The 25,289-nt window shown below is 34.4% G+C and overlaps 1 protein-coding gene across 4 annotated transcripts in view; it reads right to left on the reverse strand.

Annotated features, from left to right (window-relative positions):
* Positions 1-25,289, reverse strand: part of IPO11 (importin 11) — a 210,335-nt gene that overhangs the window by 135,616 nt on the left and 49,430 nt on the right. For all 4 annotated transcript variants that reach the window (XM_032849849.1, XM_032849832.1, XM_032849839.1 and 1 more), the window contains exons 6-16: positions 22,278-22,410; positions 20,404-20,462; positions 16,079-16,127; positions 14,559-14,629; positions 12,188-12,380; positions 11,393-11,545; positions 9,599-9,642; positions 7,881-7,971; positions 5,021-5,068; positions 4,112-4,217; positions 855-981 (exon numbers count right to left, since the gene is read on the reverse strand). In XM_032849849.1, the coding sequence (XP_032705740.1) occupies positions 855-981; positions 4,112-4,217; positions 5,021-5,068; positions 7,881-7,971; positions 9,599-9,642; positions 11,393-11,545; positions 12,188-12,380; positions 14,559-14,629; positions 16,079-16,127; positions 20,404-20,462; positions 22,278-22,410 (1,074 nt within the window). The remainder of the gene's footprint in view (positions 1-854; positions 982-4,111; positions 4,218-5,020; positions 5,069-7,880; positions 7,972-9,598; positions 9,643-11,392; positions 11,546-12,187; positions 12,381-14,558; positions 14,630-16,078; positions 16,128-20,403; positions 20,463-22,277; positions 22,411-25,289) is intronic.

The raw sequence follows: 25,289 nt of genomic DNA on the forward strand, positions 1-25,289 counted from the left end.
CAAGATCTTAGCCTAACTTGGCAGCTGGGGGGTGGGGGGGGGGCACGACACAATCACTTAATTTTACATAAAAATAATTTGAAACCCAGGAAAAGACAACTAAACCCAATCTTTTCAAGACTGCTAGAGTCAGATCTAAGCCCAAGACAAAGAAAATGTATAGTAGGTCATGAATATATTCACTCAAGCATAAAATAAAGCACCAGTAGGGGAGGAAAAAGACCATTCTACACAATGTGGACCTTCTTAAAAGACAAATAAAAACAACTATTTAAGTAACTGACCTAAGTATTAAAGCAGCAAACCTACTGCTTTTAAGGGAATAAAGCAACAAAGAAGCCATTATCAAGTTTTTAGTAACAAAAAAATAAAAAATAATATATCAACACTATAAATAAAAAGCCTGACAAGAAATAATTCCAAAGGTTAAAAAAAAAAAAAAACACATATACACACCAAAAAACCCTCCAAAAATGAGGGACAAAGAAGAATCAACAACAATAAGGATAAAAGTGATTGTGGTGCAACCCCAAACATGAGAACGACAAAATCTATCCTGAATTAAGAAAAAAGCAAATAAGCCATAAAAGGAACTTAAAACACAGTCTTCCTTTATTCTTACTAAAAAATTATAAATTTTAGAATGGTACAGCTTAGTTAATTTTTTTTTCATTGGTTAATGATGGGAAGAGCACAGAATAATCAAAGGACTTCCTTCCCTCACACCAAGGAACAGCTACAACAGTGAAAGGCCACCAACATTCTAACGATACAAAAACCGTGTGTGAATTTGAAGTTTAACGTAGGTTAAACTCATTAAAAAAAAAAAGTCTTAAAACATTTAAGGGACATACCACTAAGTCTTGATCTTGAAGCAAATTACAAATTGCCTCATATAACATGGGTCTTAAGTCAGACTTGAATTTCACAGAAATCCACTGACCGATGAGCCAAATCACCCTGCGTCGCAATGGCTTATACCTGGGTAAGGAAAAATCATGAAATTTAAATGTTAAGTATTTTACAAAGCCTATTTCATTTAGTGTATTTCATCATTTAAATTTTAAATATAGTAAAGAAACAATCTCTATTTTTATATAAAAGCATAAAAAAGCTACTTCTAAACATACCACAGTATAAATATTAACAAATATTAACAAATTACTGTAAATAAATATTAACAAATATTAACAATTTACTGTAAATCTAATTATTTTATATTTAAGAACCATAACATAAATATGTACACAAAAACAAGTCTATTTCTGTTCCTCAAGTAACCAAAAACAGTTAATCTAAAAAAGCCTAAGTAGCTAATATCCCAAACCCTAAGGCTGAAGAGGCCCCCAAAGAGTAACAATAAAGGAATTCCTGTACTCAATTTTCCAAATCCAAATGTTTATCTTACAAAGATTATTTCCCAGAATACTGTGAGAGATTTCTACGTTTACATACTCACATAAACCTACACTGATATTGGGTAAATTCTCTAATTTTAAAGTGCCCTATTATAAAATGTGACTCATATTATCAAAATAATGATTTACATTTTAAAAGCTGTAAACCTCTGCAGTAACATGTATACGCATTTGTTTCTCTATGACCCGTCTTTGCTAAAGGCAATGAAGTTTCTTTAGGCAAGGAGAAAAAAACCCACAAAGTTATAAACGACTATGTATAAGAATTCCAACCCAAAGTCTCTTCTTGATACTATATAATTTTTAGTAGTGAGATGATAATTGTTTCAGGGTACAAATGGAATAAGCTAATGAATATTCCACATTTTTAGAAAATTACAAAACTATAAGATGATGAAGCACATAGAAAGAACTGCTCATTAAAGATGAAACAATGTTTAAGTACTCCCTCCCCACCCTCAAAAAGTTTCTCACCTAAAAGAATTAAAGAATGCAAAGTTATAGGATTTCAGAAAAGGAACAGAGAAGTGTGAGTAGGAAGAAATTAGATTTGAATAGCCTTTAAGATAAAGAGTATCTGGGGCAGAAAACTGAAAAACTGCCATTTCCAGGAACTGGGACTATTTAAACAAAGTCACAGAGGTGGAAGTAAATGAGACTTGTATAGAGTGTAGTGGAGAACCCACAGAACCACCAATTCTGAACCAATCTCAGATCTCTGAGATTGCCACATTCAACATTCCACTCCAGATAAAGAGAACGAAGCTCAGAAAGGTCAAATCTTAAGTACACTTAGACGACAGTCACTTCTGGGCAGAGTTAAAATTAGGGGATAGTTTGTCCCTCCAAATGTGCTCCCTGGACCAGCAGCATCATTTTCCTGGATGCATGATGAATCATACAGTCTGACCCAGACACTAACACATCACCTAAATCAGAACATGTATCTTAACCAGACCATCGAGAGATTCATACACACATTAAACTTTGAGAAACACTGGTCTAGATCAGCTCAGTCCAGAGGAAACATAATGCAAGACAAATATGCAATTTGAAATCTGTTAGTACCCACGTTAAAATAAGTAAAAAGCAGGTGAAATTTTAACATTTTTATTCATCTCAATATATGCAAAATACCATTTCAACATGGAATCAATACATATTTTACACTCTTCAGTTTTTCGATTTAAATTTTAATTAAAATTAAAGTGATTTCCTCAGTTGCATTAAGTACAATCCAAGCACTCAACAGCCATACATAGCAGCAACTGTACTGAACAACACGGATGGAGAATAAACAGCCTGCAGGGTTTAAGGACAATCAAACCACATAGTGTGCTCCCACTAAAGGGCCATGTGGTCACCTAATGGAGGTTTTCTCTACATCAAAGGTTCTCTCACTTCCTACGGGCAGAGTCACAGCCCAACTTACTCACCACAGTCTTTACAGGACATAGCAAATTCACGGCCAACTGAAAATACTTCCTGAGTGAACAGATAGCTAGCTCTTTACGAGTCCAAAATATTTTCTTTTTTTTTTTTAATTTCAAGTTTTTATTTAAATTCTCAGTTAACATATAGAGTAATACGGGTTTTAGAAGGGTGAAAATCACTTTTAAATCATCTCCAACTCTACAACTGCACACCTCTCAAGATTTATATAGAAGCCTTCTTTTCATACATTAATGTAGTCAAAAAAATGTTACCTGATCTATGACTACGTGCTAGGCATTCTGATAGGTGCATAACAGAAATGAATCAATAGAAATGCACAATTCAAAATAAGAACACAGTCTCTTGGAATTGTTAAGTCTCTAACTCTAAGAAAAAAATTACAAAAACTACGAAAGACCTTTACCCTTCCATTTCAGCCATTCAGTACCTAAAATCAGTCAAGTGCTTTTTAAAAGTATGTGAAACTCAAGAACTGGGAAAAGTCCTACATCAAACAACTCTGTACTACTGAATGGGGTAAGCCAATACAAGTCTAAGGTGCAAGCAAATGCTTTCTGCCATCGTGTCTCTCCAACCCATCTACCCTCTCGCAGACTTGCAGTAGGCTATGTGTGATCCCAAGGCATTCAGTCGGTCACCCTTCACAGCTATTATTTGTGTGAGACTACTTCTTACGACAGGTTTACCCCTACCAACTTTCTACACAAATAAAGTTGGCTTTCTTGTGTATACATTTCTTCTAGAATCTAGAGATCTCCATCCTTCCTTATCTTTGTATAAAATTTCCTCCTGCAAATTATCTTATCTAATGCCAAATACTCCATACATGTTATAATTCACATTGGAAGTAAAAAAATAAAACCAACTTTATTTTTCAAATCTAAGAGTCACAAGTCTTATTCTACACTACTATGATCAGCTAAATCATACTATAACTTTTTAAAAGTTGGGGTTTTTTTTAAGATTTTATTTATTTATTTGACAGATAGAGATCACAAGTAGGCAAAAAGAGAGAGAGAGGAGGAAGCAGGCTCCCCACCGAGCAGAAAGCCGGATGCGGGGCTCTATCCCAGGACCTTGAGATCATGACCTGAGCCGAAGGCAGAAGTCCAACCCACTGAGCCACCCAGATGCTCCAACTTTTTAAAAATTTTAAGCAATTTTAATGCCTTCCTATCTTCATCACAAAACTAGTAAGGCAAATTAAGTATATTATTAACACAAAGTTTTATACTTGCCTATTATGAATGACTTGTAATTCTGGAAGAAGTTGGTTTTTAAACCACTGATCAAAATCAACACTGTCAAACAGCTCATAAGCCGCTAATCCAACAGCATTATACACTACAAAGAAGATTTGAGAAAAAGAATTTAAATTTCAGATGCTGGGCCCAAAGTTAAGTATCTTATATAAGAAACTAATCCTTAGGGACTATTTTAAAACATGTAAAATGCTAATAAAGGGAAATTCACAATGTTAATCAGAGAAATTATTTAAATAGACATTTTAGAATCATTATATAAGTTACTTTACACTGTTTTTCCTAAATATTCCTTAGTGCTTTCAAACAGAAAACTACATTCATTCAAATATATTCAAGTCAAATTTTAAAAATTATAAAATAACATCCACTTCTAAATGGACACAATACTTTATGATCTGGTCCCTACCTCTCTCCCTCCAGCCTCATCTCTCACCATAACCCTTTACACTCTATGTTCCAAATAAACCAAAATTTTACTCCCAGTTCAACACTTAACTGGGCTTGCTCCTCTTCCCTTCAAATTTCTGTACATACTGCTGCCTCTGCCTGGAACCCTCTTCTCACACAGCCCCTCCCCTTGTTAACTTCCATTGATCCCGGTATTCTCATACTATACTTCTCTAGGGGCATTTCCCTAGGCACACCCAAACCACCTTGTGGTTTTCCAGTGCACTACCTAATTGCCACCTATTTTAACATTAATCAACTGATAATATGTATAATCAATTGTCTGCTTACTTGGTTGTCTCCCCCACCAAACAGTTCCTATATTTTAGGTACTCCTGTAACCTAATCTCCCAGCGTAACACTGCCATAAAGCAAACATACCAAATATTTATTACTGAAGAAATAATATTTCTAAATCAGTTCAGTTTAACATACCAGCATCTTTGATTAATAGTGCATTCATATCTTCCACATTAGTGGGCCCTGAAAACATAAGTATCAGTAAAGGTAAATAAAACTAGTTTTTAAAAAATATTTTATTTCAACTCCATTTACTAGTTTATCACTTCGGTTTCATATAATAACTTTCATGATATTAAGTACACATATAGGTACAAAGGGAAAGCCTAGATTTTGTTATCATCACCATTAGCACAGATGCAAGATGTAAAGCCATATTACAATTTTTTAAATAATTTTTAAAATTTTTTAATAAACATATAATGTATTATTAGCCCCAGGGGTACAGGTCTGTGAATCGCCAGGTTTACACAATTCACAGCACTCACCATAGCACATATCCTCCCCAATGTCCATAACCCCACCACCCTCTCCCTACACCCCTCCCCACAGTAACCCTCAGTTTGTTTTGTGAGATTAAGAGTCTCTTATGGTTTGTCTCTCTCCCGATCCCACCTTGTTTCGTTAAAGCCATATTACAATTTTAAAAATCATTATAACTTATTTGAAAATGTCATGTCAAGCAACAATCCAAAAAAATATATGCCAAAAACTGCTAACTAGTGTATAATACCTTATATACCCTGATTTAAAAGAGAATTCTTTTTTTTTTTTAATTTAGTTATTTGACAGACTGAGATCACAAGTAAGCAGAGAGGCCAGGCAGAGAGAGAGGAGGAAGCAGGCTCTCCGCTGAGCAGAGAGCCCGATGCGAGGCTCGATCCCAGGACCCTGAGATCATGACCCGAGCCGAAGGCAGCGGCTTTAACCCACTGAGCCACCCAGGCGCCCCTAAAAGAGAATTCTTAAAAGAAAAAATAAAAAGATGAATCGCACAAAAGAAAAACAAACCAACAAAAAAGGAACAGCACAGGTCATTCACACAAGAAACTCTGACATCATAAACAAACCAGGTCATGACAGTACATTAAAAGATGGCAACAAAAGAATAAGTGCAGACGTCAGGTGGGAACTTCTGAACAAAAAGTTGGCTGTCTCCTACCACTCACTGTCCAGAGAGGAGAGTGTCATTAAGCCATGAAAAACACAGTTTGCTTAGAAAGTCTATTTCTTTAGAATAGAAAGATGTCTAGCGAGTTTACCAGAGCACTCCTCTGCTGTTAAATATGAATTCTTAAGCTCACTAGTCTAAGATTAAGTACAACCCAAATAAACCAACTGCTCCATAACTGGAAAGAAAACTAAACTCTGAAACCACTGAAATCCTTACCACCACACAACTTATCAGAGTGTAAACTAACTAGCTTATCCACTTTCCTACAGTGGTTTAAAAAAATAACAGACACATAGAAGAAAATGGAAATGATGTTCTAAACTCAAAAGAAAAAGTAACTGAGGCAGTCCAAGTGTTATCAACTGTAAGAATCAATAATCCTACATGAAGAAATTAATAAATAACTGTATCTTAGAAATCAATCCATATGAAAATTCAAGTAACACTCAAATTACCTTCACAGATGAACAAAATAAAACCTGACAGTTTTTTCCCTTGATTTATAATTTAAGAACACTCTGGGTTTTTCAGAGAACAAAAGCCTGAAAAGTGAGCTGCCCACTCACTACCACAAACTAGATCAGGCATCTCCTTCCCTACAGAAGCTTCTCTTGCTATTATTTTCTTAGATCATCATCTGCTCAATCCTTGGTCACTTACAATGTAATTTCTGCCCCAACATTTCAAATACTGTCTCAGAAGATTCCATTGCCTTCTGCCTCTTCCATCACGGGACACTTCTAATAACATGCTCTTCTCTCCAGGATCCACTCCCATATTGTTCCTCATACCTCTACAAGAGTCTCTCACTTGGCTTTTCTGCACGACCTTCATCTTTTCATATCCCTGAAGGTGATAATCTCGAGTTCCATCCTTGAACTTGCTTTTCTTCTCCCAAGGCCCTTTACACACACACTCCAAAAGTAAAACTCTATCTCCAACCACTACTAATAACAGCCACCCTGTCATTAAGACCACAGTTTAGGATCATGTCTGGTCACTCTCTCTCTTTTATTTTTTTTAAGATTTTATTTATTTATTTGAGAGAATCACGAGTAGACAGAGAGTCAGGCAGAAAGAGAGAAGGAAGCAGGCTCCCCGCTGAGCAGAGAGCCCAATGCAGGGCTCGATCCCAGGACCCTGAGATCATGACCTGAGCCAAAGGCAGAGGCTTAAACCACTGAGCCACCCTGGCGCCCCTCGGTCATTCTCTCTGGCTCAGTCACAGAAAGTCTATCAACAAACAGTTACTGAGAATACCAGACATTGGGAATAATGTGTGAACAAAACAGATGTGATCACTACCTTCCTTCCTGGAATTTAGAATATAGCAGAAAAGTCAGAAATGATAAATCGCAGCTGATAATCATTACTTATGCACAAGCTGCAATCAGTGATCAAGTGCCAGAAATTTCATATCATCATTCTCTTAAATCCATTACCTTCTTTCCATTCCCACTGCCACCATGCTGAGCATAACATTTGTTATTTTGCCTTTTTCTCCCATTACTTTCACAACACGCTCCAGGTAGACCATTTCCCCAGGCAACATACTTGACTGTCTACTATTTTGCTTATGCTGCTAGGATGTTTACAAGAGCAAAATCCAACTATCCCCTTCAATGCCTATTTCAAGGCCACCTTTGTCAGTTGCCCATTCTTGTTCTCTATTCTGAAAGCCATCCCTTCAGAAAATACATTTAGGTCTTCCTCAGATTCCCATTATATGGTGTAGGAAAAAATGCACTGCACATAGTAAGCAGGAACTCAAACTATTTTAACTGAACATGGATTAATAAAGTATCATAAAATATACTTCACCTTGAAGTGTCTGCATCATTTCTAGAAGTACAGGAGTAAGAGTCTGATTATATTCATGGAATATATCTATAAATAGTACTTCAGTGCAAGGCTGGAGAGGAAAGAAACCAATTTTCTAGTGAAAACAATGTTATATTGTACTGATCAATTCTATAATAAAGCAAAGAATATACTCATTCTTAAAATCTAAAACTCCAAACATGTTTCCAATTCTTGATGTTTTTACATATAGTAGATTATAATTGTTATAGATACACTGGGGAAGAAAATCGAATTATAATTTGATTCCTATTTCAGTCATCTGCCATTAGGCATTCAAAAAGTAAAACTCCAGTGAAAAAATAACTTACGTTTTTAAGTAGTAACTCTTTAAGTTAAAAAAAAAAATCTAAAGCCACATTTATTGCAGATTCAGTACTATAAATGATTGTCCAGGAACTAATTTATTAAAAATTATACATTTTTCTTAGCAATGACATTGTAAGTAACAACTCCAACTTGCGAATTCAATTCACCATGTAGAATAGTATTTCCTTTCTCTCTTTTTTTAAACATATACTGTATTATTTGTTTCAGGAGTACAGGTCTGTGATTCATCAGTCTTACACAATGCATAGCGCTCGCTCACCATAGCACATCCCTCCCCAATGTCCATCATGCAGGCACCCCATCCCTCCCATCCCCCAAATACTATTTCTTTTAACAGAAACAAACAGTAACAGAAGTCAGTGTTCGCTATACAACAAAACTGGTTCATTTTGGTTCTTAAAAGTAACAAACCATCACTTGTTTCATAATACAAAGGAATTATGAATTTTGAAGGTGCTATGCTTTATGTTTTAAAACAAACCTTGTATACATACTGAATTATGTACAGAGGAAATGACAGGTCACCTCAAATACTTGCTTCAAAATAATCCAAGTTGGGGTTGGGGGGGTACTCATATGAAGTACGATTAGCCATGAATTGGTAACTGATAAATGGGGCTTTGGAATACAAGGGCTCATGACATTATTCTGTTTTTTACTATGTTTGAAATTTTCCATAAAACAAAGTTTTAAAAAATTAAAGCAGTTAATTTTTTTAAATTTAAAGCAATAATAATTTCTCTACTTAACTATCTCGCTGGTTTTCTACATAAGCTTATAAAACTAAAAAACATTAACATACATTCTTAGAAAAATAGTATAAATTATGTAAACACAACTTTTCACACACAAAAACAGTTCAAAGACTATATTTGATTAATTCTCCTCAAATGTTGGCCACACCAAAAAAATGTAGACTTAGAAAGCATTCTAAAATTAAAAGCAATGGGCTGGTCTCTGGGAATCACACTCAGTGGTACAAGAAATATGCATCAAAAAAAGCTTCAGAATTACTGAAATACCTGAGGGGAGAAAATCATTCTAGCCAAAAAGAAGTAGTTTTCATTTTCAAAAACATTTCCTATTTCTGCACTGATAATTACTTTCCCATCAATGTGACTACAAAATGGAGAAAAATTCAGTTTGCAACCCCCCAAATAAACAACAACAATTTAGGTTAAAGTTCATAATGTAATTAAGTACTTTCCTCTCAAATACAGATGCCTACAATTATAGTTTCCTATTCATCTGGTTTAACACTTGGAATCTTAAACAAAATATCACTCTCGACTAAGAGTTATAGAAGCATTAAGCATTTCCCTATCAATTTTTTTTCAATCAATACTTACCCTCAAACTATATTTCCAAGAATCTCCTCCTGTTTCTTCCACTGCTGCAATTAAAAACACAACAAATGATGCTCGCCATGTAATAATGGTGTTTCCAAATTCTCAGTTTGGAATACAAAGATTTTAAATACTGTCAGTTTATTTCTATGAATGGTTTTAAACATAACATTGAAAGCAAATCCTTGGAAACACAAAGCCTTACATAGATTTCTTTACTATACAGTATAGATCACATCTGTATATGGTAGTCTCCCATCAAGTGCCTACATAAACATTCTTACTTTCATTAAAAATTCTCTATGGAAGAAAGCTCAAAGGGCTCGTCACTTCCAGAGTATGTGATATCACCCAGTAAGCACTCGAATATAACTATAATCCCAAGATTATTTCATTCAATATAATAATGTCTTATAAGTTATAATAATTAGTAACATTTCCAAAAATGTTCTATATTTAAAGTTAAATTTTAAAAAAGTAAAATACTTTAGGGACTTCTACAAGTCTAGGAATTCAGTGTTTCATATTATACTACTATACACATGGCATGAAGAAAGTGATTTGAAACGTAAGGTTTTAGCTAAGAGAAAAAGCAAAAATATAGGATACATAGAGTATAAGGCTGTATTTTTTTTTAAGATCTTTATTTATTTATTTGACAGAGATCACAAGTAGGCAGAGAGGCAGGCAGAGAGAGGGGGAAGCAGGCCCCCCACTGAGCAGAGAGCCTGATGCGGAGCTGGATCCCAGGACCCTGGGATCATGACCTGAGCCGAAGGCAGAGGCTTTAACCCACTGAGCTACCCAGGTGCCCCCAAAATGCTGTATTTTCTAAATGAACTAAAATTATTTTTAAAGAACAAAAAGAGGGAGGAGTCTTCCAAAACATCTCAGGCATTTTTAAAATTTTAGAAAATATATGAACAGAACTACACAAAGTCACCCAGTCAAAGGGATGAGGAGAGTCTAAAATCTAGCCTATGTCTGAGGACGGCTTAAGTAATTCACACACAGACACTCTATTCACACACACAGGAAACTTTATTAGTCACACGATTTCTTGATTTTCTGTAGTAAGAACTTTGATACTTTTATTCTATTATTAACATTCCGATGGATAAAAAGGATCTCCTAGAAAAATATTTCAATCAACAAAAAATTCATCTTAAAATTTAAATAGGTGATCTATTTAGTAATTCAGAAATTTCCCAAATTTCTTTTTGGAAAAATAATGTCTACTAATAAAAAATAAGATGGGGGCGTCTGGGTGGCTCAGTGGGTTAAGCCTCTGCCTTCGGCTCAGGTCATGATCTCAGGGTCCTGGGATCGAGCCCCGCATCGGGCTCTCTGCTCAGCGGGGAGCCTGCTTCCTCCTCCCTCTCTGCCTGTCTCTCTGCCTACTTGTGATCTCTGTCAAATAAATAAATAAAATATTTAAAAAAAAAAAAAAAAAATAAGATGGAATGAATCACAAAGTACAAACTGACCTGATAACAGAGACAGATATTTATTTTACATTTTTGTTTTAAACTATATCTATGTTCATAGGAACATCTAAAAATTTTAAAAGGTCTCTTTCTGGAGAAAACTCCATATATTTGAAAAAATCATTCATCTTCTCCTTCTCAATTTGTTTTAACAGGTAACAAAGGACAAGTTAACTTTTAAAAGCCAAGATTCTCAGATCAAAAATGCTACATTAAAATACAATGCTGTTATGCCTATCATTCAAACAGATAATATGTATTTAGGGAAGAAGGAGAAAAGCCAGGCAAAAACTGAAAAACTGATTCTTACTAAAGCCTTCGGGGTCTTCTTCCCACATTGTTAGTTCCTCTTCAGTTAGCAGAAAATAATGAGAGACTAATCTTCTACATATCTCTGTCAAAGTGGGATATGTGAAGAATGCCATCTTAATCTTATGAGCTTCTAGAGTTTCAGGGCTGCTATCTAGAAAAATAAAATTTCCAAGTTAATCATACAAAGATTCTACCAAAGTTGGATTATGTAACTTAAATAAATTTAAAAATACACTCTTGAGGGAGAATATAAAGTGGTGTATAAATTTTCATTTTTCTTAAGGGCAAATTTCGAAGAAAGTTCTTTATTCACACCACACACATCAGTCTTGCAGCTGTCCTCCCACTACAGCCTGTACATCCCCTGCTATATTATCACACCATATTGGAGTGACTTAGATACATATGTCTTTCTTTCTCCTATAAGAACTCCTCATTCATCTTGGTATACATGCACATGTATGAATTCTAATGTCTGAAAGTAACCTCAATGAAGTTAGAGAAAAATTTTAATTGTACAAATAAATATAGCTTACAACATGAACTGCAGTGGTTATTGACGTCCCAAAGCTTCAACTGATCTTTTACTATGCTACAAAAGATAGATTACTAATGCATTCTATGGCTTTTAAAGCTGGCACTCACATATTAAACTCTCTAATCCTTATCTCTAGTTCATGTCCAAGCAACATTTTACTTTTCACACTTAAATAAATGAATTTCAAATACATAAAAATAGCAATTACTTCACATTTGAAATAATGAGGGGAAAAAGCTGCCAGTAAGGCATTACCTTCAAAATTTTTAGATGGCTTATAAGCATAATTTTTAACAATCATCTTAATAAGATTCATGCACTGAACAATGAATCGTTCGAACGTAACGCCTTCACCAACTTCCGTAAATACATAGCTTACAGAAAATTCCAATGATCTCTGAATTAGAGGAGTAAATGAAAACGGATGCTGATCCAAGAAGTCCAAAAGCTATAAAGAAAAAAATTAAAATGTATTTTCTTCAAGTTCATTTGGGAATATAATGATCCATAAATACATCTTATAACTTTGCTAATATACATGTGGCAAGATTTGAACCTTGGTGGACAATCTATGTACATCCAGTTTTGCATGTAATATACATGCACCTTATTTCTTGGGATACACCCTATAATGTGGATTATGTCAGATGGTATCTCATGTCAAGAAATTTCTATCATTTCTAGTCCAGGGTCCAAAATTGATCCACTTCATACTTAATTCAGTAACAACAGGCGAATATGAAACAAAAAGTGTAAAGTATACAAAAGACAGAACTTAAAAAAGTAATAAAGGCAAAAAGTGAAACTACATTTCAATTATCAAACAGTTGATGAGGGAGATTTCTTCTTTACAAAAGAATTCTGGCTAATAAATGCCAACAAAACAATAGAATGCCATCATTATATAACCTCTTATCAAACAACAGATCTAGGTATGATCATCGGTAGCTTCTAAAATAATTAACAGGGAAAGGCTGCTAAAGTTCCTTATAATGGAAAGCTCTCCCTCAGCATTGTAGACAGACACCGTATCTCCCAATGTGATACAGTATGAAATACACATACTCTTATAAAGTACTCCCGCCATCCTTGCCCTCCTCCACAAAATAAAGTCCAAATACGATCAAGCCTCTATATCTAACTACAAATTTATAAGAAATATGGGAAGAGGAAGGGTATAGAGACAAAGGAACATGATACAATAGGATGGAAAGAGCCAAATGCAAAACAGGAAAAACCTGAGAAGGAAATTATGTATTACCTTGGCAAATAAATAGCAACAACAACAACAAAAGAGGACTGACACTACTGAATCCTGATTCTAACAAAACAACTATAAAAATTTTGAGAAATATCTAAAAACTGGCTCAAAAGAGGATAATAAGTCATTCCTACTTTTTAAATGTGTTAGATTTTAAACCCCTAGTCACTTAAAGATACATATTCAAATATTTACAGATAATACTTATAGGATATCTGAGATTTGCTTTTAAAAAACCAGCAAAGAGGAGAGGGAGAGGAAGTGTACAGATAAAATAGAGCCAACCCTCAACATATTATCAACATATGTTGATAATTCCTGAAGCTAAGTGATGACCTCAAGGGGACTCAAAGTTATTAAATTCTATTTGGAGGTATGTTTGAAATATTCCAATTTTTAAAGCTTTAATAAAGTCAGACATTTTAAATATGAATTTTATAAATGAAATTATTTATAAGCACTGCACAGATCCACTGACTAACCACATCATGTCATTTTACTTTGCTTTGTGTTTTTCTGGTTTTTAACTTAAAATACTTGAGTCAATTTCTTGCTGGATCTTGGAAGATTAGACGGGCTTTTGCTGTTGAGGCTATTTAAAACCTAACTGTGGGAAATAAAGAGAACTGAAACTAAAGGTACTGATACTTAACCAAAGACATTAAGATCAGCTCACTTCTACTCCTTTTCTCCACTCTAAGGAGAACAGACGACCTTAATCCTATTAATGAACTTCAGGAAAAAAAAGAGAAAATAGGCTACAAGTTTAGATACTGCTACCTGTCTTTAACCATGGTTTTACTGCAAGGCAGTCCTCAAACCAGGTCTTCCCAACACTATGTACTTCTCCCAACCATCCCCAGGCCAAAATTTCATAAAAATCAGTTTTTATAAAACTTAGTTTTATCATAAATTTATATACATTGCCTAGCACAGTGTACCCATTTAATTCTATTCAAAAGATGTTTGATATTGATGATGATAATCTGTCATTCTAAATACACTGACTTCTTGATATTACACTGCCTGTTATACATGATCCAGTTCCTGCCCAGCTGCAACTGGTACCTTCTTTATCTCTGCTTTTATCCTGCAGGCTTGAGAATAAGAAACTTCAGAGGAATGAACCTCTCTAATATTTATTAGGATTTTTTTTTTTTTAGAACAAAGTGACTTATAACTGATATATGGCATATAAATTTAATTATAACATGCATGCTAAATACTTTAATACAGTTTAACTTTGCTAGAAACAGTAAGTTACTTTACACTAAAGAACGTATGCTCACACCATTTTCCTTCATAAATCTGAGTACATGTATTTTATTTAAGGAAACATAAACTTAAGATAAAAAGAAAACTTACCACTTTAGTAAAAAGAATGATGGTCTTTTCCAATCTATCTCTACATACGTTATCTGTACCTATATTTCTACCTGTTAAAAATACAATTCAAGTATTAGTACAAGTTTATAATACTCCATAAATTCACAATCAAAACAATGACAAAACTTTTCACAAAAATACTGTCAGATATATTTGTGCATGTTTTGCATTATAAACACATCACTGTGCTTTCCCAACTGTAAAAAATTAATCATCAAGTTTTTTAAAAAGAATTACACTTAATAGACATAGTAATCCCTGGTACCATGTTCCACAAAATCAATCCTAAAATATAAACTGAGCCCATGTTAAAGTAAAAAGGTAGTAGCAATTTTATCCATGAATTACCAATCACATTTTCAAAATTGAAATTAGTCATAGTTGAAATTTAGAAGCCAAATTAGTAAAAACAAAGCACTCAAAAGAGTAACATACTCATTATTTTTCCTGTATTTTCTGACCATTTTCTTCAGATAATTTCCCTGACATAATTAATTGTGTACATTCAGAACAGTGTCCACCAGCCCATCAACTACTGTCTATAATCATACTCTTCCTATTGATCTCATCATTTACATCATTCTCCTCTCCAGGGAGGGCTCCTATTCTTCCCTGTGCTTCTCCACAGGGTGACCAGAGAAAATGACGATTGTCATAAAAATAAACGACTTTATATAAGTTGTCTTATTCATCTTTGCATGTACAGTACCCAGAACAGTGCCTGGCTTAAGGCTCAACAATGTTTTTACTAAGCTGAAAACAACTGACATAAAGCAATCAACAACTCTCTAAAAGTTTGTACACTAAAATATCTCCTCACACTATTAAGTCCCCAAGTACACATACATGTAAACACACACAGAGGATGTACACATGTCTATGTGCTCATGCGAGCACATGTATGTGTACTCTGTGTTTGCAGGTGTGTGCACGGTCAGCAAAGGTGCTTACAATCACAGGGAAAAAGATAATCAACAGACCACGAGTATAACATAACACAAATATAAATGCTAAATTCTCTTGTGTGGATGACAGAGCATCCTCAAGATAAGCCACAAAGATTAATCTACAAGAAATTTATAAAATTAAAGTACCATTGAAGGTAATTTATGCCATACCCACATGTAAAATGAACTACACACACACACACACACACACACACACACAGAGTCTATACAAAGTCTTGGGAGCATGTAGCCCAGGAGCTACATTTAATGAGTATTAAATACATGACCACTGTGGATGTACGCATGGAAAAGAGGAGTAACAGTAAAAGTATCTAAAGGAAACAGGACACAAAATAGACTGTTAAAAAAAAAAACAAAAAAACTTCCATAATACTCAGGACAAGACAGTGTATGAAGACAAAGCTGAGCTACCAATTCAACCTCAGAGGATTAATGATCAAGATGGAAGAGTTTAGCCTTCAGATATGAAAGCAGAGCAAAATTATGAATAAGGATTCTACAAATAAAATCTACTGTCAAAGGAGTACTTACTACATTCCAGAAATTGCTTCAGGCGGTCAAATATTCCATGTAAAAAACCCTAGAAAAAAAAATTTTTAAGGTCTCAATTTATTGTTGTAAACATCTCCCTTACACTTTTTCAAAAATACTAAAATGTATCTATCACATCATTTAAAAAAGTTAAAATGAGATAAAATAAAAATACTCTACTATTAACAAGTCTTCCATTAGAAAATATAGTATTTCATCTCTTCAATGTCTCATTTCAGTTACCTAAATCACTTTGCAATAAATAAAACATTACTTAAGCATTCTATTTAACTAAATAATCTCTATTCTCTTCAATGATTTTCTTCTTCACAGCTCTTATAATCCCCAGGCATACTGTTTATCTATTTTCTGTCTGCTCCCACTAGAATGTACACTTCCTGAGAGTGAGAAATTCACTGTGTTTTTATTACTCTATTCCAGAATCCAGGAATATATGAATAAATGGTACTAATTATTTAAAGTAGAAGTTCCTAAGCCCAAGTATCAAATTTATTAGCCTTCAGATATAAGAGAAGAGGTGTCACCATTTATGATCTGGTAAAAATCTAAACAACCCTTATTTGTTAATATGTCTTTTAAGAAATGTTATAAAAGGTTTACAGATATAAAGAGATAGTAAAAAACAACTTTATTAAAATTTTTAAGAATTCAAACTCCACAGATTTTTGGGATCAAAAAATTTTGGTGTATAAACATCATAAAAGACGTCACATGCACTTGTAATAAATAGGATGGTCCAGGTTTTTGCACAAAATAGCTACATGGTGAAGGCCTTCCTGATGAGTAGCTAACTAGAATAGTGTTATTTCCTCTTTGTCCTTAGGAATATATTGTCCACTCATCCATTCTTGAGTTTGGGACAATTCAACAAGGATATCGTCATCTGATGACTCAGAAACAGATTTCACTTAGACAACTTCACCATCACCATCAGGGCCTAGAATGCTGCTCTCAGTCTTTCTAGAGCATCCATCTTCTGATTCATGTAAAAATTATGAAACCTCTTCCTCTTGTCAATTTTCTTCTCTGTCATTTTGGGCAGAAAATGAAGAATTCTGAATTCTCAGTGTGATAAACAAAAGCTGAATGAAAGTAGAACAAAAAAAGAGTGCTTCCAGTCTTCTTTTATTCCTTCTTAAAGATGATGGAATACACTGTACAACTCAATAAGGAAACTGAAAGATGACAATTTCTCTACTGCTTCATCCTTCGGGAATTCCATCATCTTACACTTGTCACACTATTTCAGTCTTTTTAACCACAGTTGAGAATAACTGAAAAGTAATGATAACTAACAAAAAAAGTAATTCCTAGGATGATGGAAGAGGAAAATGTTTCATTACAGGAAAATTAAGATCACTGAGATCCCATATGTATTTTAAATTTATACAGTAGTCTAATGATCCCTTGAAGTAATGATAACATAGAAAGAATTTTACGCTTTTCCTTTTAAATAATTTATCAGCAAGGAAAGTAGAAAATCATAAAAGTCATCAACTTTAGTAAAGTGATCAAGAGAATCAGAAGTTTATAGAATTACAGACAGCTGACAAATCTGCAGCCCAAGTAAACGAAGCTGCAGCTTGTGATTTATGTTATATAATAACACAGTAACTCAACCATGAAATGGTCATTTAGAGAGCACTTAATTAGCTGGAACATTTACAAAAAAATCATGGTCTCCCTTAATCCTCACATATCCAATGAAGGAGGCACCATTATTTCATCTTCATATTATAAAGAAAAAAAAAAAAGACACTGAGTATCAGGGTAGATAAATAAACAGACGGAGCCCACACTATCAGGAAAAGGCCAAGTCAAGATTCAAATCCAAATCTATCTGCCTCCAGAAACCAAAATCCCTGCTGAGCAGAGAGCCCGATGTGGGGCTTGATCCCAGGACCCTGGGATCATGATCTGAGCGGAAGACAGAGGCTTTAACCCACTGAGCCACCCAGGCGCCCCTCTAAAGCATCTTTTAAGTTCCATATTATTTTTAGGATCTTTATGTTATTTGAGAAACCGCCCTTAACTTGATAAAATTCTATTTTGTTTCCAACAAGTCAACATACCTTAACTGCTACAAAACAGCACTGAACTAAGTAAAAGCTGACATACTGTTTCAGCATACAGAAGAAAGACTCAAGGGAAAGCCAAAAACCCACAGAACATTGACAGTTCCACTAAAAACCATTATTACACTTTATAGGAATGTGATTCAAATCGATTTATTTTTATTAAAAAAAAACCCGATAAACACAAACTGTCAGTTATAGAATTTATGATATTCAGAATCATACTGCATATAAAAATAATTACTGAGTCTTCTGACCTACTGTTTCTACTCTATCACATATTCATTCATTTTACAAATAACTACTGAGCATTTACTATTGGCAGAAACTATTTCAAGCTCTGGAATGGAAAGTGAGTGAAACAGTCTCTGCCTTTATGCAACTTAATGCATTCCAGTGCAGGAATTTAGGAGAAGCTGTCTAATTGGTTTCTGGAAGTGTTTTATGGCAATATGGCAATAAATATTAATAGTTAAAATATATCAGCATTAAAATTATGGCTGATATTTGATACATATTTTGGCAATTTGATAATATGAATCAATGCTATCAATGTGCCTATACTTGAATCAACCATTTCCAATTCTAGTAATTTAGCCTGAAGAGGGCATCAGAAAAGTACACAATGACACATTATATAACCAAATGTTCATTCCGACATCACTGAACAACAATTAAAAACTGGAAACAACCTATACACCATCAGTGAATAACTAGGAATTTTTTTTTTTTAGTCATTATCATTACTTTTCTTTTTTTAAATTATTTTTATTAATATATAATGTATTATTTGCCCCAGGGGTACAGGTCTGTGATTCATCAGTCTTACACATTTCACAGCACTCACCATAGCACATACCCTCCCCAGTGTCCATCACCCAGCCACCCTATCCCTCCCCTCCCACCCCCCAGCAACCCTCAGTTTTATCATTACTTTGCAATGAGTAAATGAGTCTCTTAAATACTATATTTAAATCCTAGCTCCAAAGGATAGCTGGGCAGGTAATTTAGAGGAATCCTATATTAATGTTATCACTTTTTAAAAACTAGCTCAGTCACAGTAATCACAAGAATCATTAAAAACATAACCTATATTACTGACATGAGAAACAAACCCATGAGAAAAATGATATACTAAGTTTAAGAAAAAGCAACTCAAGAAACAGCATATGGGTCTTATTTACATAAAACTGAGAAAAAGAGAGGAGTATCTGAAAGACTATGTACAAAATGTCATAAAGTATACTTACAAATTTTAGCAATATCTTTGATACCAAGTTTTCAAATGACTTTTTTATTTCCTTTCCTTCTGTATTTATCTTTTAAAAAAATAAGCATGTAACACTTTTTTAGAACAAAACAGCCATCACACTATAGTGATGTGTATCACCAGCTTTTAAATTCCTTTAACAGTAGAATCATTATTGCAATCAAAATCTTAATGACAGCCATAGTACACTAAAGATTTAAAGCAAACAAACAGAGTAACTCCAGTAAAATCTGGTAGAGCAGACCCAAAGACTCAATTAGATATACATATTTCACAATTCCTGTTCAACGCCTGAAAGCAACCTACAGAAACCTATAGAAAGCAAGCCATAGAAACCTATAGAAAGCAACATTTTAGCTGACTTAAACTCACTGTGAAAACTAACACAGATCTGAATAAATATGTAATACAACCTCATTTTGTTTCAGGATAAAATATATACAGCTATATATATACTCTTGTAGACAGAAAAAGTAGATGATGCCATACAAACAATAAATATACATTACAAATGTTGGGCTTAACAATAAGGTTTTCCCTTCTTGTATATATATTTTCAGTTGACTACAAAGAGCACACATAAATGTTATGATCAAACAAAAGAATTCATTTTAAATATCTAAGTCCACAATGGACCTAGAAATGTAGTAACAGCATTCAAATTCAAGAAGTTCACCTCAATTCAAATTATAAATAACACTCTCAATGTATCATGGCACTCGAGTACTGTCCTAGGCTTACTTCCTCCCCTTCACGAAGGATCTGCTTTTCTGAAAAAAAGGCCGTATATCTAAAAAGCATAGTATAACATATACCAAATGGTAAAAGGTCACTTAATAAAGGTCACTTAAGAAAAACTTATCAGTGAATGTCAAGTAAAAAGAATAAGCTTTAAAACATTCAGGAAAATACAAAGCACTTTCCCAAAGCCACAAAGATCAGTAACTGCTTTCACTTACCATCACCTCCATATTCTTATGAGGTTCCACAAATCCATTAACAGTTAATTTACGCAGCACTGAAAAGTAAAATTGAGCTTTATTGCATCTAAATGCCTCATATTTTAACCTATTACAATCATAATCATAACAAAGACTCAGAATTGCAAAGCCTCATCAAGATTGAGGGTTACTCTAACTTTATCCTTTCATATAATAAAGAAAGGTAATCCCTGATCACTGGTTCGCTTCCAAGTAGGAAAGACAGAATGATAACAAAGTCTTTGTGACTCAAAAGCTATGCTCTTCTCACATATCTTAATTACTACTGTTTCTAAAAAACTGTACTGCAAAATTTAATATAATTGCTATAACTGTCAGTACTTCTCAACTGCAATAACACCTTTAAGTTCAAACTGAGAAAGTTATCTTTATTCAATAATCATGAAATATGTCTCAACAGTGACCAAAAAGCTTAAGTTTTAGACTACATTAATGAAAATACAGTATCTCCTGTAAAGGACATAGAAGCTGAACTATTTCTAAATCTGAAATAGACTACAGTGCTCAAGTATAAACAAACACCACATTTTATGAGTAACTGGTGTACACAGGGAGACAAGCAGGATAAACGACTGGAAGTCAGATCTATATTAAATCCTACCTCCAGTGTCTACAACTGTATTACTTGGGACAACTTTTCTAGATCTCACAGTCCTTGTCTGTAAACTATGGTTAGTCCTATTTCATGGGTTATGACAGAATTCAGTAATATAATACATGCAAAACAGCACAAATCAGTAACACAAAGATGACGGCAGCACCAGAGACTATAAAATTCAAAGTCACACCACTTTAAGAGTTTCTCTAATTCTTTCTGGATAACCGTTGCTCTCTCTGAAAATTTTCATTTCTTCCTCAAGGATGCTGACAAAACCATCTCCACTCATTTACATAATAACCACCTGTATAATGAATTTTACTTGTCAACAGTCCCTTAAAATCATTCATGCTTTTGGTCTACAAGGTAGTTCACCAAAATGTGCTGAATAGTTTGAAGTCTGTGCATCCACTGATCATTGTTAAGTGATGCATGAGAACAGTGCCAAGAGTGGAGAACGGCATCCTAAGGTACTAAGGGGAGTATGGTAAAAGGGCTTATCAGTAAAGCCAAAGGCTGCAAAATGAGTCACAGTAAGAGAACTAAAGGCTGCCTGAGATCAAACTAAGAAACACAAACTAAAAAAGTCTAAGTGCCCGAAGAAAAGAGAGACTGGAAGACAAAGAGAATGAGCCAAGTGTGAGTGTTTTATAAAGGAAAGGAATCTCAGAATACATTTGTCAAGGTAACCACCTCAGGGAAGGTAAAATAGAAATTTAGGCTAAGGGAGACCTACAAGCAAAGCACAGAAAAACACAGGCCGAGATGGCATGCCATCAAGCACCTTCTAAAATCCAAGTGAGCCTGAGGTACAAACAAAAAAGACAGAAGCTTGAGTTCTCATGAAAAACAGACCTGGGAGACAGAGCTCAACTAACACCTGAGGAATGAAGTTTAGTGAAGTTAGCACAGCAACAATAAGGATAGGAGCCCAGAAAGAGAAGTGTAAAGTGGAAGCAAAAAAAAGTAGAAGTATTCGAAAGGAACATAGAGCCCTGAGACCCCAGAAATGTGGCTATAACATAAAACTATCCCACACTTTTACAAATTAGAGGAAAGGCCATTCTCACAAAAGAAAAACCAACCACAAATAAGGCCTTGTTTGTGAGGGAGAGACTAATTAACCACTTACTCTCCCAGGGCAAGTGGGAGCAAATAATCCATCAGAGGAACTATGTGTTGACTCTTTTGAGGTATGTCATTTCCAAAATGAACATATCAAGTTTAATAGTACCTTTCAATGACAGCAGAGTTCGTTCTAGTGAACTTAGAACTGCAGCTTCACTGCCAGAAGAAATATGCTGAAGGAATGTGTCTGTATGGTGATTCCACAGAGAGCAGGCAAAATTATAAATTCCAGAAGCTAACTGCAAAGAAATATCAACAGATTTGTTCACAAAAAACAAATTTCAGTAGTCAACTAGATCGACACAGTAAAACATTTCAGTTTTTAGGTCAGTTTTTAATTACAGTTTTCATGTCATTTTCAATGAGATGTGAAATAGTTACGTCATTTATCACGTTTCAAACTTCTTAAGACAGAATGCACAGTATCAAGGACCGCTGGCTACTGCTGTGAACACATATACACACCTAAAATATTTGTTTCTCTTGAAACAGAACTTAGACTAATGCCCACACTGCAGTCTGACATTTTCTACTTACACCTTTTTCTTATACTAGTATGTTGCAACACTCAGTTTTTTAAAACAGTGACAAGACTGTCATTGAGTATAACATATAAAGCAATATACTAAGAAATACAAAAGAATCAGGTTTCTGTGTTCTGCCAGTTCCACCCATTATGGTTTTAAGGCATTTAAAGCAGGAACATACAAACCACAATGCTTGTCAGGCTGCTTTCCTAATATGTACTGACATTTACAAACCTCACTTTCACACGGGGATGCAATTGGCCTCTGCTGCCCAGGTTGAGGCAGAACCATTTCCAGGGTTACCTTCAGCTTTTTTATTCGTTTTTCCAGAAGGTCTAAGAGAAATCCAGCTGAGTCTATATGGCCATTTAATTTAAATAAAAATGAGATGAAAGTACACATGAATGACTAGTTATTAGTAGCAAACTCCAGAACCCTTTTTCTTATTCCAGATAAAAGTACATTATTTCCACTAAACACTGGGTTTATAGTAATTTTAGGCATCAGAAACCCGTCAGAAATGCAATCTTTTAAATAAAATTTCTATTAAAAAATTTCATTTCTATTATTTTAATTCAGTAATTTTAATGGCCTGTGCTTACAGATGTAGGGAAAGAGCTTTGCCAAATCCCCCTGGTGACTCTGCAAGTATCTACATAGGCCACAAAAGGCTTGAACCTCAACTAACAAGAGTATCAGCAGAACATATTACAATCCTCCTGGAAAACAAGAAATGGAAAGCCTGTAAGGAACTTGTACAAGATCACCTCCTGCTCACCTCTCACCTCCTGTGTTCTGATGAGATTTAAGTTTTCTGACCCATCCCCCTCAAAACAGAGCTGCAGAAAATAAAACCGTTTAGTTACAGTTTAGAAGTGGCTCCTTAGCAATGGGGCATCCCACAATTTGCACCTGAGTCATTCAGCCCATATTGCTTTGGTCATTCTTTTTGGTATGTGGAACAAAAATCACAAGGAGTTGGTACCAATGTATCTAATTTCTTTCCTTTATCCAAAGTAAGTAATAAACTGTCGGAATCTAAAAGGCCTCCTATCCTCACCAACTGATCAGAGCTTTGGTCCTTCCTTATCTTATGCATATGCTTGAAAGAGATACAATGACTACTTATTAAGTAAATTCAGCATATTCTCAAATACACGTAGAACATTTTAGAGAGTAAAATCAAATTATTTAATCGTATGTTTCATGATAGTCAAAATAACGTAGTGATAATTAGCTCAATACTACTGTACAACAAGCAGCAATACCATTAAAAAGTTAAGGGTCTAAAATTGGTTATCATCCTAGGGAACAATGCTATAAAAGAGAAGCAAACAGCCAATCTAATCAGAAGGGATATTATCTGAAGGAAAAAAGGAAACACTTCAAAAAACATGTAAGCTTTACTTAGAACTACAGTGAACTTCAATATTTTTCTTAGTAAATCAAGTCCTTTCTGAGAATATGGGGCTAAAATATCTGTCTAGAATTGGAAAACCCATCATCTTAATTTTTATCACACTTACTGGTAAATATAAGTTAGAGCATCCTATACTTTTCTAAACATATAAATCACCAAACTATTTGTCTGCCAGAATAAAGTGAAAGAAAAGAAAGGCATTTAGAGGTAGGGAAGGAATAGTAATGGTACATAAAGAAAACCTAAAAGCAAAGTTTTAAACTAAAGTATAATTTCTTATTGCAGCAAATATTTCAACAAAGTAAACTGAAGTCTATAGCCCTGGCCATAATTTTTAGACCCATTTTATACTTATGTACTAAATAAGATCTAAGGGGAGACATACCCCAATTTCAAATAAGAACAGAAAATTATTACACTCTAAAGCAGTCTCTTGCTTACAACTTACATTCCATCTCTCCTTCACATCTCCTGCTTAAAACTATTTGTTTCAGGGGCACCTGGGTGGCTGAGTCTGTTAAGCATCTGCCATTGGCTCAGGTCATGACCCCAGGGTCCTGGGATGGAATCCCACATCAGACTCCCTGCTCAGCAGGGAGCCTGTTTCTCCCTCTCCCTCTGATGCTCCCCCTGCTTGTTCTTGTTCTTTCCCCCTCTGTCAACTTAAATAAATAAATAAATAAAATCTTTTAAAAAATTTCTAAAAACTACTTGTTTCACATTAACTTCTACATATAGATTTCATTTTAAAAGTTCAGAAGGTTTATCTATATTTTTTTAATCATTGTTATTTTAAGTCCCTTGAAGTCTTATAAAAGGTATGTCCAGGAAACAAGTATTCACGTAGGTTATGTTAATCACATGATAAAATTAACTAAGTTAACAACAGAATAAGAGTTACTTACTCAACCTACTCTGCACTAGGCAATGCTCTCAGCAGTTCACCTTTGTCACCTTATTTAACCATCACAATATAAAAAGTAGATATATACCCTTTTCACAATAAGGAAACTGAGGTATTGAAAGGTTAAGTAACTTGCCCAAGAGCAAAGAGTGTAATTAGGAAGAGGAAGAGACAGGTCTGAAACCAAGGAAGGTGCTCGGCTTACATTTTTCAACCTCTACGTTCTAAAGCTTCTTAATATAGTACATAGCAATTAACTACACAGTA

The sequence above is a fragment of the Lontra canadensis genome, unplaced genomic scaffold (assembly GCF_010015895.1).
Source record: "Lontra canadensis isolate GAN:19392208 unplaced genomic scaffold, GSC_riverotter_1.0 scaffold4, whole genome shotgun sequence".
NCBI classification, from domain to species: domain Eukaryota; kingdom Metazoa; phylum Chordata; class Mammalia; order Carnivora; family Mustelidae; genus Lontra; species Lontra canadensis.